The sequence below is a fragment of the Enhydra lutris genome, unplaced genomic scaffold (genome assembly GCF_002288905.1).
Source record: "Enhydra lutris kenyoni isolate GAN:26980312 unplaced genomic scaffold, ASM228890v2 scaffoldscaffold21, whole genome shotgun sequence".
NCBI classification, from domain to species: Eukaryota; Metazoa; Chordata; class Mammalia; order Carnivora; family Mustelidae; genus Enhydra; species Enhydra lutris.
Window position 1 is genome coordinate 72,238,209 of NW_019154105.1, and position 14,223 is coordinate 72,252,431.

At 44.8% G+C, this 14,223-nt stretch overlaps 1 protein-coding gene across 1 annotated transcript in view; it reads left to right on the forward strand.

The window, feature by feature from the left end:
• Window positions 1–4,423, forward strand: part of LOC111148918 (TBC1 domain family member 9) — a 122,731-nt gene extending 118,308 nt beyond the window's left edge. The window contains exons 19-21 of the mRNA XM_022505709.1: window positions 725–799; window positions 894–997; window positions 2,286–4,423. Coding sequence (XP_022361417.1) covers window positions 725–799; window positions 894–997; window positions 2,286–3,008 — 902 coding nt within the window. The 3' untranslated portion in view covers window positions 3,009–4,423. The remainder of the gene's footprint in view (window positions 1–724; window positions 800–893; window positions 998–2,285) is intronic.
• The last annotated feature ends 9,800 nt before the right edge of the window (window positions 4,424–14,223 follow it).

The window sequence follows — 14,223 nt, forward strand, 5'->3', positions numbered from 1 at the left end:
TGCAGGGCTTGACAGAAAGCGAGGCTCGTGTGGGCAAAGTTAAGATGATGATGTAACAGAGAGGGAGGGGAAATCAACATTGATTGGGCCAACACCACCATTTTTTTAAGTGCAGAAGACCACATGACATCATTCCTTTAATTCCTAATTCTACACTGAACCCCAGTTGCGAAAAATAACTCTGGGGGAAAACATTACCGAGAAATAGAGCTGTCAGATAAAACATGGAACACCTAATAAAAGCTAAGTTTGAGATAAAGAAAAGATCATTTGTTTAGCACGCGTATGTTCCATGTGCTACTTAAGATTCACTTCTACTGGGACGCCTGGGTGGCTCAGTTGGTTAAGCAGCTGCCTTCGGCTCAGGTCACGATCCCAGTGTCCTGGGATCGAGTCCCACATCGGGCTCCTTGCTTGGCGGGGAGCCTGCTTCTCCCTCTGCCTCTGCCTGCCATTCTGTCTGCCTGTGCTTGCTCTCTCTCTGACAAATAAATAAAATCTTAAAAAAAAAAAAAAAAAAGATTCACTTCTACTGAAGCATTATTGGTTATTTATCTCAAATTCAAATTTAGCTCCATGTACTGGGTTTTGATTTTGGTGTGGTTTGGTTTGGTTTGCTGAATTGGGCAACCCGAACTTGAGGTTTCTCTATTTCCTACTACAAACGCTGGACCTCTGGGTTTATTGTATAACCTTTTGCTCTTTTTCTTCTATTTCTTGGCAGTGGTTGGGTTGGAGAGCAGAAGGAAGCATGGTGCAGATGACGGCTTCGTCACAGTGAGTCTCCAGCCGGACAGAGGTGAGGACGCTGTCCTCCGCATGTTTACCTTCCTGCGGGTTGGACGCTTGCTTCTTGGCCTTTAAATGCTTATTTCTCAACACTTGGGTTTTAGGGAAGAGGGCAAATTCTCAAGAAAATCGTAATTATCTGAGACTTTGGACTCCAGAAAATAAATCAAAATCAAAGAACGCAAAGGATTTACCCAAACTGAATCAGGTAGGTGTTTAACGTTTCAGTTTCCTCATTTCATACCCTGAAGCTGTTTTCCGGTCATAGAAAAATGTAGCAGAAGTCCCCCTCAAAGAGAATGGTAACTCAGGATATTAAATTAGGATCTGTTTGGATCCATTTTGTGCATGTTTTTGTGAATCAAAAATAGGCTCTGTCGTGGGGCGCCTGGGTGACTCAGTGGGTTAAAGCCTCTGCCTTCGGCTCAGGTCATGATCCCAGGGTCCTGGGATCGAGCCCCACATTGGGCTCTCTGCTCAGCAGAGAGTCTGCTTCCTCCTATCTCTCTCTGCCTGCTTCTCTGCCTACTTGTGATCTCTGTCAAATAAATAAATAAAATCTTAAAAAAAAAAAAAATAGGCTCCGTCGTGAGGAGGTGAACCCCACAGAGAAAATGTGAGTCACAAAATACTCAGTTTTGAGAGTACAGGCATTCTCATTTCAGGTATTAAAAATACCCTCAGATAAAAGACAAGTTCATGCTGTTTGCAAATCACTGTGCTTGGCTATAAAGGTATCTAACACATTTGCTCTTAAAAAGCTGAAACGTCAGGCAACAGATGAAACAATGTAAGTAATTATAACACAGGATGACAATGCTGAGTTTCCTGTGGGGAGAGCAGATAAACCATGTGGGTCGGGCGTCCAAGGACACGAGCAGATGTGTCATGGGGGAGGGGATCGGAGCCTCCCCGTGGGCTACATACCGAAGTGTGTAGATGTGAAGTGAGATGACGTCTGGGATTTATTTATGGTACTTGAACAGAGGAGGAAAGAGTTAGTGGAGCAATTGTCTGGCCGTCATTCTTGACTCCAGGTGACAGGTACGTGAACTGTTATTATCTCATTCTTTCTATGTTTATGGATGTTGGAAAATTAAATTAAGTGGAATGCAAACATGAATATAAAGAGACTTTAAACAACCCATCAATTCATCTGACATCTGGGACTTTTCCAGAGTCTTTCAGGAGCCCTAATATTTTTTTTAAAGATTTTATTTATTTTATTTGACACAAAGAGCGCACAAGCAGGGGGAACGGCAGGCAGAGGGAGAGGGAGAAGCAGGCACCCCGCTGAGCAGGGAGCCCAATGTGGGGCTTGATCCCAAGACCCTGGGGTCATGACCTAAGCAAAAGACAGACATTTAACCCACTGAGCCACCCAGGCGCTCCCAGGAGCCTTAATATTAAATAGCTTCGTAGTCCCGCTTCAGTCCTGCCTCTGTGCCTCCCATGAGATGCTCACATCCTTTGTGTTTTTCCGAATCACTTTTCAGGGCCAGTTTATCGAGCTGTGTAAGACAATGTACAACATGTTCAGCGAAGACCCCAATGAGCAGGAGCTCTACCATGCCACGGCAGCGGTGACCAGCCTCCTGCTGGAGATCGGGGAAGTTGGGAAGCTCTTTGTCACTCAGCCTGCAAAGGAGGGCGGCAGCGGGGGCAGCGGGCCCACCTGCCCCCCGGGCATCCCGGGCATCCTCTTCCCCAAGAAAGGGCCCAGCCAGGCGTATGTGGTAGAGTCTGTTGAGCCCCTCCCGGCCAGCTTGACGGTGGAGGGTGAGGAGCACTCCCTGGGAGGCCAGATGGAGGACATTAAGCTGGAGGACTCCTCTCCCCGGGACAATGGGGCCTGCTCCTCCATGCTGATTTCCGACGACGACACCAAGGACGACAGCTCCATGTCCTCATACTCAGTGCTGAGTGCCGGCTCCCACGAGGAGGACAAGCTGCACTGCGAGGACATCGGGGAGGACACAGTTCTGGTGCGCAGCGGCCAGGGCACGGCAGCACTGCCCCGGAGCACCAGCCTGGACCGGGACTGGGCCATCACCTTCGAGCAGTTCCTGGCCTCCCTCCTGACTGAGCCGGCCCTGGTGAAGTACTTTGACAAGCCTGTGTGCATGATGGCCAGAATCACCAGTGCAAAAAACATCCGGATGATGGGCAAGCCCCTGACCTCGGCCAGTGACTATGAGATCTCTGCCATGTCGGGCTGACACCTGCGCCTTCACGGGGGACGGGTGGGGTGGGGGAGGGAAAGGGTTTTGTTTTGTTTTTAAATGTTCTGTGTTGGGGTTTCTTTCTTCCTTTTAAATTAAATATTTATTAGTACGTGGCTTGAAGCCTCGTGTTTTCATAATATAATACAATGAAAACCGTTGGAGAAATATTTAAACGCCTCGATGTAGGTACACTGTCTTGGGGGGGGTGGATTTACCAGAATACAGTTTATTCCGTGAATTCCAAACAAAGATGAATCTGTCCGTGATATGTGTGTATTTTAATCTTGCTGTTGAGCTATATACGTGGTTTAAAAAAAATAGTGCTGTTTAATGCTAAATAAGGCAACGGCCATTTGTGTATTTGGGCTTTCTAAATGAACCTGCTGGATCCATAGGAAAATGAAATGCCACGAACACAAGAATGTTCCCAAAAGGAAAAGGCAGTGTCAGCTGAGGGAAATCCTATACCATCTGAGGGAGCATTCACAATGTTTTTTAAGATTTGAAATATATTTCATAAAATTCCTCTATTCAAAAATCACATTTGACAAATGTTTCCTTTCAAGGGGGAAATGTTTGAGGTTCTAAACAATTATGAACGTGTAAATGGTTTTTACATGATACCAGAATGACACTCCTATTCGATCAATCTGGACCAATACCAGGCTGATTTTGCATTGGAAAACTGTTCTGATTATTTAAGTCAGCTGACCAGAATTCAGGGAAAATGAACAGTCTTTTGTTACAGAGAATCTGAAAATGGCAACAAAGATGACAGAGGGCTCAGGAATTTTTTTTTCTTTCTTTCTTTTCTGGAAAGAGTAAAAGTACTGATGCTTCTGATGCTGGATCTTCAGCTTCTTGTTACTCCCTGCAAATAAAGCAAAAACTAAAACAATAAACTTTATCATTTCTATACTCCATAGATTCAAGAAATCATGCCATGTATCGCTTATGATCATCTTTCCAGTTAAATCAATGTAAAGTAGTGATCATGTAAACTTTAAAAAAATCTGCAAGATAACGTACCTAAATGTTTTAAAGCAGAACTTGTCACTTTATTAAAAGAATAGTATGCTCTATCTATTTCCTGAATGGATGTGGAAAAGAAGACTAGCGCACCTGCACTTTGGATTCTTGCTTTTTTTTTTTTTTTTATTACTATTACAGTTTTGCCTTTTACAGATGTTGAAGGTGTTCTCTCCTGTTGAATCATCATCATGGTCACATTTTCTTTGCTTATTCGGTGTTCCTGTCAACACATTCCTTTATGAATCCTTGTGTTTTTATTTTAGCTCTTGCTGCTGTTTTTTGTTTACAGAATGATTTTTAAACTGTCCAATGAAGTAGTGTTAACCTCAAGTAGGACCAATGTGAACAAATAAAATACATCAGATATTCAGATACGGCTTTCATCTCAGTGCTTGAGTTCCTGCTTAAGGCAATAATGTGACTCTTTCCACAACGTTGTGGGTGGCGGGGGTGGGGGGTCGCAATTCTATTTGGGCAACCATTTTAAGTAAACCAGGGCTTACAGGCAAATATTTTGAGATAAGAAATATTATGCAGTGATCTACGCTTGAATGGGTATATTTAAAATAAGAGAATGCTTACCAGTTATCTAATTATTTAACTTAAACTGCAAGAGATTAAAGGATGAAAATCCCTCGTTTCATCCTTATTAATACACTGTAGTACCATTTGGTTTTTATCTAGTTGAGTGACCAGTAATTTATTTTATTTAACTTTCAGATGGTTACACATTATTACATCACATGTTTTCTAGGGGCACCTGGGTGGCTCCGTCGGTTTGGCGTCTGCCTTCGGCTGGGGTCATGCTTCTAGAGTCTTGGGATTGAGCCCCATGTCGGGCTCCTTGCTCAGCGGGGAGTCTGCCTCTCCCTCTCCCTCTGCTCCTCCCCCACTCATGCTCACTCTCTCTCACTCACTCTCTCAAATAAAATCTAAGGAAGGAAGAGAAAGAGAAAGAAATCCGATATTCCTGCTCACGTCTACCTCGCCAAAATCAAAGATGGATTTGGGAGGGGAGTAAGAATGAGTTTAAATGTCTTGCCCCAGATAAACCAGAGGAGTCAGGATTCTCCAGGACTGCTGAGAAAGGAGCTTTGAATGGTGTGTCCTGAAAGCGGATGTCTCTGCGGATGCCGGGTTGTAATACCGCCCTCACCGGTTCACAGTGCGTCACTACAGGAACACACTCTGTAATGGCCATGGTAGTCCACCTGCTTCTCGAGGCTCCATACGGAGGAGCCCTGAGCCTTGGAGCTGGTTATTTACAGCTTAGCCCATGAGACAAACAGGCCTGTCAGCCCACCCTCCCAGTCTCCAGAAGGCGGGCAGTGCATTTCAAAGAGCATTTTCTGAAAAAAGTTTAAAGTTTTAATGGTTCTGTTGTGTCTTTTTAGTTTCTCCTCTTGAGCCGACGGTGATTGACTCTAAGTGGTCCCCTTTGAGCTGGCTCTGTGATGACGAGATTCCCAGGCTAATGTTCATTACACCCTCCAGATGGTGGCTCTTGTGTCTACCCTCGACGGCTTGACCTGGCATCCCCTTGAGCTCCGAGCTACAGACTGCTGGGCCTTGGCCTCAGTGGAGCTTTTACCTATGAAAACTCCAAAGAAAAAGCTACTGCCTGGGGAAAGGAAGAAACCACTTGGGGCCTGGAGGCTAGGGAAGTGGGTGGGCCAGAGAAACCACAGATCTAAACTTGTTCCATCCAGCATTACTTCAAGTCTGATTCCGGAGAAGAAGGGGCAGCTACGTGGAAGTGCCAGCAAGGCAATGAGAAGGATGAGGGGCCCACAGCATGCTCATCTCCCTCTGAGGTATGTGGTGCCAGGCAGCCAGGAAGATGGCAGCTCTTGGTGCTTGTACTTTTCCTGTCCCCAGGGATTCAGTAGCTGCTTCCCAGTTGTGAGCTGATCTCTGCCTGAAGCTTTGTCTCAGGGGCCAAAACATAGAGCTACTTTCGTTCTTGAGTCTAACAGAGAGAAACTAATGGAGAGTGTCGAAGGTGCCTCATTTCGGATACCTCTGGGGGAAGAGCCGCTGAGTGGGCACTCTTCACTCCCCATCCCAGAGGAAGGCGCTTCTGTTACAGTGAACTCTCAGCAGCTGATGTGGTGCGTACAAAGCATTGCACACAATGTTCCGCTTTAAGATGACTCTTTACATAACGTTCAGGGCCCTGTGCCTTTTGTTGAACACATTCTTGACAGTCTAATTCCTTAAAAGGAAAGCTTAGGGAGCCAGACAAAGGAATCAATAGATGGGCACAGGCTGAGCTTAGATGGTAAGGACCAGGATTCTCTACCTGTGATCTTTGTTGATGTGCCTGGTTGCCCGGAGGAAGCTAGAAGCAGCTAGAAGCACGTGGCTGAGGGCGAAGCTGTAGATGAGGGCTTTCTGGGTTCACAGCTGCTTCCTCTCCTCCCCCTTCACAGAGAGGCTAGATCTGACTCTACAAACTGAAATCCTTAGACTCCTTGAAGGGCAGGTACCAGCTAGACTGAAGTCATGTCGCTGGGACTAGACTGGAGAGAATCTTTTGAGCCCTCAGGAAAAGAGCTAGTGAATTTACGTTATTTCATGATTATCGCCCAGCTCCTATGCTGTTTTAGGCACCCAGAATACAGCAGCGAATGACACAGATCAGAAATCCCTGTCCTTAAGAGAAATTTACACTCTGATAAGGGAAATAGACAATAAGTGAGATAAACACCATATATGTTATGTGAGTGACATGGGCAATTAAAAAAAAATAAAGACGGGGGACTTGAAATGCTGGAACGCTCAGGGAAGACCTCACAGAGGTACCTCTTGAGTGAGCCATGCCCATACCTGAGGGAAGAGCATCTCAGACAAAAGAAACCACAAGTACAAAGGCCCCTGAAGTAAGAGGCTGCCTGGCAAGTTGGAGGCATAAGAAGGATCTGTGTATGAGCAGAGGGAAGACGTTAGCCATGCGGCAGAGCGGTAACTGGGAACCAGAGCTCACAAGATCTCCGAGGCCAGTGAAAAGACTCTTGCTTTTTGCTCTGAGGTGGAGCATCCTACAGACCGGAGCAGAGGTGGCATGTTCGGACTTAGATGAGCACTAATTCTGAGCACGAGAATGAGAATCATGGTAGAAGCGCAACAGTCGAAGCGGGCGGGCAAGTTAAGAATCACTGTCATGATTCAGGTTAAGAGCTGGCCATGGCTTTTTCCTCCGCCCTCACTCCTGGAGTAGGGGCCTATCCACGCAGGGGTTAAAGCAGTCACAGGCCCAGTCAGACCAAAATGGAGGGAGCTAGACTCTATGCCTCAGGGAGAGGTGTGTCAGAGAACTGGGCCCCCTGGTCCCCTGTCACCTCTACCAATCTGGATTTCCCTGAGTCCTGGCCGGCATTCACCAAGTACTTAGCATCCACATCACAGACGTCCTCTCTGCCCTTCGCCCTTTTGCCACCACCAGGGAAACTTCAGCATCTGTGGAAAGAACACTCCAACACACTCCAGCAAAGACTCCAAACTTGATTTCTGTGGTTTCAACTCCCCGCTGTGTCTCAGAACATCAACCTATCTCCGCAGCTCCGTGCCTCCCGCTGCGCCTGCGCACGCCCCCCCCCCCCCGCCCCCGCCTCTAACCTCAGTTAGTTTGCCATGTCTTTCGCTGAATTTCCTCACCAGATTCAATCTCGTGGCGGTCTCTTCAACCGCTGTCTTCCCGGCTCGCTCGGCTCCATTTTCCTCCACCTTCTGAGGCCACCACTTGTGGTGGCCACTCTGTGATCACCAAATCTTGAATCATTACAAGCATCTGCCCTCTTCAGTCGTATCTGAGCTGCTGGGGGTGGGGGGAGTTTCCACTCTATAGATCTGTGCTGATAAAATTTTCAGAGGAGCTCCGACTGCCACTCAACGATCCCTTTCCAGGTCCTTAATCCAATCCTCCTAATCCCAAAATAGCTACTTTAATTCTTGGCTGGTTTCTTAAAGACCCCTAATCCCAACTCCTGCCCCCTCTTAGGTAAAAAATTTGATTCACATATAGAACTGGCGCTATCAGTTGCAACGTTCCATTTTTAGTCCCTCGACTACAAATTTATATGAACCTGCAATCTGATTTCTCCTTCCTCCATTTTGGAGAAAATTTGGGATCCTTTTACCTCTTTTGTCTTGAGCATCTTCATATATTCAATTCCTTAGCTCTCTTACACACTCTATTTACGGATTTATCAACAGTATTACAGCCCCAAACATCATGAAAGAGTAGTGCCATCTTCCACCTCCATGTTTTCATTTCCAATCTGACTTCCCTTCACTTCAGTATGACTTGGGGATTCACCAGGGCACTGAAGCTTAGAACACCCGTGCTTTCCCAAATTCCTGAACCCAATAGATGCTTTCCAGTTCTTAATTCCTCTCTCTGTGACATTTAGATCTATTGACGTTCCCACATTAAAACTCCCTCCTCCCTTGCCTGGTCTCTGTGAAACCAGTATTTTCTAGATTCCTTTTTCTCTCTTAGACAAAGCCTCCATCAGTTGTCCTGGCCTGCCTTCCTTTGCCACCCCATAAGCAATGAGTACCACAGCAATCCCCTAAGGCTGTCTTCTTCACTGCTTGTCCTGAAGGAGCTCACCCACTTCAACTGTTTCAACTTCATCTGTCTGCTATTGACTCGAGAAGGTTATCTCAGCTCAAGCTTCTCTCCTGAACTGTTTCATTCAACAAGTGTGTACTGAGTGCCTTGGGAGTTCCAAGCTTTTTCCGCACTCTCATTTCCTGAATGTACCATATGCATCTGAAAAACTGGACTTACTATGTTCTCCCTAGAACATATTCCCCTTTGTTATTTCTTAGCTTAATTAAGTGCACTGATAACCATTGGTACCTGAAGCCATGTGAGTCATGGCTTGATGACCTGAAGTCATGTGATGTGAAATGTGAGTCATCTTTGATTCCTTCTGATAGCATGTGATCCACTTCTAATTACCAAGACCTAGCCATCGTTTTTTCTAAACACCTCTTTTTTTTTAATTTTTATTTATTTATTTATTTATTTGACACACAGAGAGAGATCATAAGTAGGCAGAGAGGCAGGCAGAAAGAAAGGAGGAAGCAGGCTCCCTGCTGAGCAAAGAGCCCGATGTGGGTCTGGATCCCAGAAACCTGAGATCATAACCTGAGCCAAAGGCATGAGCCACCCAGGTGCCCTTCTAAACACCTCTTAATCTGGATTTCTCTCTTTGTTCCCAAGTATGCAATCAGTCTGGCTTTGTACTTGTCAATAGGTCCAAGAGAGTTTTTTGGGTTTTGTTTTTTTTTTTTAAGATTTTGTTTGTTTATGAGAGAGAAGGGGCATAAGCAGGGGGAGGGGCAGAAGGAGAGGGAGAAGCCAGCTCCCCGGCTGAGTAGGGAGCCCAATGTGGGGCTCAATCCTAGGATCCCAGGACCATGACCTGAGCCGAAGGCAGAAGCTTAACCCACTGAACCACCCAGGCATCCTGGTCCAAGATTTTATGAGGCGTATATTAATATTTGATCAATCCTCATCACTCGGAACTACACTTAAAAAAAAAAAAAAAGGTTATCCTTAAACTACAGTAGCAATCCCAGCTGCCTGCTGCATGACTTGAGAAGCTCTATTGCTTCTTACTTAAAAGAACAGAGCGTGCTCAGTCTATGGTGGGTCAAGCAAGTTCTCAGCACCTTGACTCTTCTTGACAACTTTGCACACTATCTGATGGTCAAACTTCATGCCTCAAAGTGTGACCCAAAAGGGGGACTCAGAGGCTGATGTTCTGATGAAAGGCTACATATGGATTTATAGCCCCTGACCCTTGCAACCTCAGTGCAACTTTCCTTAAGGGTCTGTTTCTTTTAATAACTGGAAGGCAGTCATTCACAGTAGCCCCTTGGCTATTGGTCAGGCTGAGTATGAGATTTACTCCTCTAATCACTGGCTAACAAGAAAGAAAATGATGAAGTCTGTAAGTTCATGATGCCACACTTTCATATGTGCACATTCATGTTTGTGGCAAGTGTTTGAAAGGACAAAGATTGTGGGATTGTGGCCACTTTATTTTTCTGCCTCTAGTCTCCCCTCATACCCTCCAGTTACTCTTTTAACCTGCTGTTATATGATCTTTCTAAAACTTCAGTGTAATCATGTTCCCCTCCCTCCCCAACTTCCTATAGAAAAATAAACAAGCACATAGGAACAGTTATGATCAGTCACTCCCTGTCTACATAGAAACTGATTTCTCAGCACTGGTCCATATTCTGAGAGGAGAAGAACCTAGAGTGTAAGGTACTACAGTTTATTCATTTTCCCCACTGGCTGGTTTTGGTGCATTATTTACAGCATCCTCTGTCGTGCTGTCAAAATCTGTGAGCCATGTATGTTATCTGAACCCCTCCCTCAACTCCTGTGGCAACTTTTTTAGGTCTAGTTCGAGATGTAAAGGAAAGTGTTGACTTTTTAAGTTTTGGAAGTGAAAGAGATCTTGGTATAAAATAGGATGTGGTCAAGATGACATTTCATCAGGAGCCAAAAAGTGAGTATTTGGTATTTGGACATTAGTTTTGTATAAATTGAATACTTATATAAAATTATTTGTATTTTTTGGGGCGCCTGGGTGTCTCAGTGGGTTGGGCCTCTGTCTTTGGCTCAGGTCATGACTTCAGAGTCCTGGAATCGAGCCCCGAGTTGGGGTCTCTCCTCAGCGGAGAGCCTGCTTCCCCCTCTCTCTCTGCCTGTCTCTCTGCCTACTTGTGATTTCTCTCTCTCTGTGGCAAATAAATAAAATCTTAAAAAAATTCCTATTTTTGTTATTTGTATTTATTGTATAAAATTAATTGTATAAAGATAGTCTTGTATAAAATAAATTGAACCATCAGGTATGCCCAGCATGATGTAACGCAGTATCTCTTCTCACAATGAGAAGTAACGAACTGTACATCAGAGCAAGGGGAAAAAAAAAGAGAAGTAACACCTGAATTCACTGGGTCTTTCTTTTTTAAAGACTTATTTATTTATTTATTTGACAGAGAGAGAGACAGTGAGAGAGGGAACATAAGCAGGGGAGGTGGGAGATGGAGAAGCAGGCTCCCTCCACTGAGCAGGGAGCCCGATTCAGGGCTCGATCCCAGGACCCTGGGATCATTACCTGAGCCGAAGGCAGACGCTTCATCGACTGAGCCACCCTGGGGTCCCTCACTGGGTCCTTCTTGAAAGAAGTCAAAGAAGTGCTCATTGAAGCTGAGAAGACCATTTGAAAAGTTAATGAAAAAAATGAAAGCACAACACATTTTGCAATGGGGCACTGGGTGATTTCCTCAGCAGCTGGTTTCATGAAGAAGAAGAGGCATTATAGGGGTGCCTGGGTGGCTCAGTGGGTTAAAACCTCTGCCTTCAGCTCAGGTCATGATCCCAGGGTCCTGGGATCGAGCCCTGCATATTGAGTCCTGCATCAGGCTCGCCGCTCTGCAGGGAGCCTGCTTCCCCCTCTCTCTCTCTGCCTACCTTTCTGCCTACTTGTGATCTCTGTCTGTCAAATAAATAAATAAATAATCTTTTAAGAAGAAGAAGAAGAAAAGGCACTATGCAATCAGGGAATTTGTAAATGCTTGTTTTGGTGGAGTTAACCGGAGTACAGGGACTTTCCAAAAGACTTAAGCAAAATACAAAATTACAAACTCCTTTGAAAAGGAAGTAGTCTGTGAAGTAGCTTTCATGAAACACACAGGTTGACATGGAGATTTCAGAATCTCCTTTGGAATTCCTTCTTCTTTCTGAATAGGGAAGAGCAAAATGGAGGATTTTTGTAGAGCGAGTTGTCTCTTCAGTGGCTTGAAGAGGTTCAGGGGTTTGCTGTGAAGAGAATAAGGGCTGAGGTCCTTAGGCAACTCTGTTGCCACCTCGCCCACCACTGCTCAGTCTAGAGCCCTGGGTCAACAGGGCTGACTTGGGCAGTGACCAAGCCAGGAAATGATTCGGACGGACTCTCTGGAAGATTACAGATTCACACATTTCTCCAGAAAAATGTTTACCACATACTGAGATTTCTTGGAAAACGACACTTGGTGGAAAGACTTGTCACTGCACAGCCTTCTACTTGGTTAAATAGAAACTCTCTATACAATACAGTAAAGAAGGCTCCAGTAGACATTAGGGCACCTGCATGAACATCACATAATAACTATTTTATTTGATTTTTACATGCAAGAAATGCACAGATGCAACAACTGAAAATGAACACCCATACCCAACAACAGAAAACTAGGTGGAAAGAAAGTCTTCCTCAACTAGCACCTCAAATCCTACTTCCTAACGGAGATAGGTATCCTTGATGGATTGAGGCTCGTTTGTTCTATGAATTTATAAACACGTTTATCCACATGCATTTAAAAAAAAAGGAAAATGAGGTCAAATTGAAAGTTATTCTGTGATTCCATTTTTTCCACCTAAGTGTCAGAGAGAGCTATTCTTTTTTTTTTTAATTTTATTTTTTATAAACATATAATATATTTTTATCCCCAGGGGTACAGGTCTGTGAATCGCCAGGTTTACACACTTCACAGCACTCACCATAGCACATACCCTCCCCAATGTCCATAATCCCACCCCCCCAACCCCCCTCCCCCCATTAACCCTCCAGAGAGAGCTATTCTTGTTCAAATATGTAAATCTACCTCATTTATATTCATGACAGCCCAATATTCCATAGAAAAGGAATATCCCATACCACACCTGCCTTCCCCCTCCCAGCTGGTGGGCTTTCACTATTTCATTATTTCACTATTTATAATAAGTAGAGTCTTCTTATTATAAGCACTGTGGGAGAAAATATCACTGTAAAGACATTGCGGCATATATAAGAATATTTCCTTGGGGTAGAATTGAAGGAGTAAAATGCCCGTTAAAAAAGTAACAAATAGCCACCAGACCACCTTTCAAAACAATCTACTTGCTTTCATACTCCCACCAAGAGCCAGTGCTGTCTTCTCCCATGTCTTCAACTTTTGAAGTCAACAACCTTCTATTTTTTAATTTTTTAAAAAATTTAATTTTTTTCAGTGTCCCAGAATTCATTGTTTATGCACCACACCCAGTGCTCCATGCAATAGTTGCCCTCCTTAATACCCACCACCAGGCTCACCCAACACCCCACACCCCTCCCCTCCAAAACCCTCAGTTTGTTTCTCAGAGTCCACAGTCTCTCATGGTTTTTCTCCCCCTCCATTTTCCCCAACTCACTACTCTTCTCCATCTCCCAATGTCCTCCGTGCTATTCCTTATGCTCCACAAGAAAGTGAAACCGTATGATAATTAACTTCCTCTGCTTGACTTATTTCACTCAGCATAATCTCTTCCAGTCCCATCCATGTTGATAACAAAAGTTGGGTATTCATCCTTTGTGATGGAGGCATAATACTCCATTATATATATGGACCATATCTTCTTTATCCATATGTCCATTGAAGGGCATCATGGTTGTTTCCACAGTTTGGTGACTGGCCATTGCTATACCCCATGAACATTGGGGTACAGATGACCTGTATCTTTGAGGTAAATACCCAGTAGTACAATTGCAGGGTCATAGGGTAGCTCTGTTTTTACTTCTTTCATTTACTTATCTGAAAGAGAGAGCGAACACAACCCTGGGGAAGCAGCACTGGCAAAGGGTGAAGCAGACTCCCCGCTGAGCAGGGAACCCCCACCCCCCAATGTGGGGCTCAATCCCAGGACCCTGAGATCATGACCTGAGCTGAAGGCAGCCGCTTAACCAACTGAGCCACCCAGGGACCCCTCCACAACCTTTTAATTTGTATTAATCCGATCAGTGAAAGACGATATTTTTTTTTTAAAGATTTTATTTATTTGACAGATGGAGATCACAAGTAGGCAGAGAAGCAGGCAGAGAGAGAGGAGGAAGCAGGCTCCCCGCTGAGCAGAGAGCCCCATGTGGGGCTCGATCCCAGGACCCTGGGATCATGACCTGAGCCGAAGGCAGAGGCCTTAACCCACTGAGCCACCCAGGCACCCCGAAAGACGATATTTTAAGTTGAAATTTTCTCATAATAGAGATAGTTGAATATTTCTTGAAATGTTTACCAGTCCTTTAGATTTCTTCTGGATTTATCTTCCAACCTTTGGTGTCTCGCGTTCTACAACATCGCATCATTTCCATGAGATCAG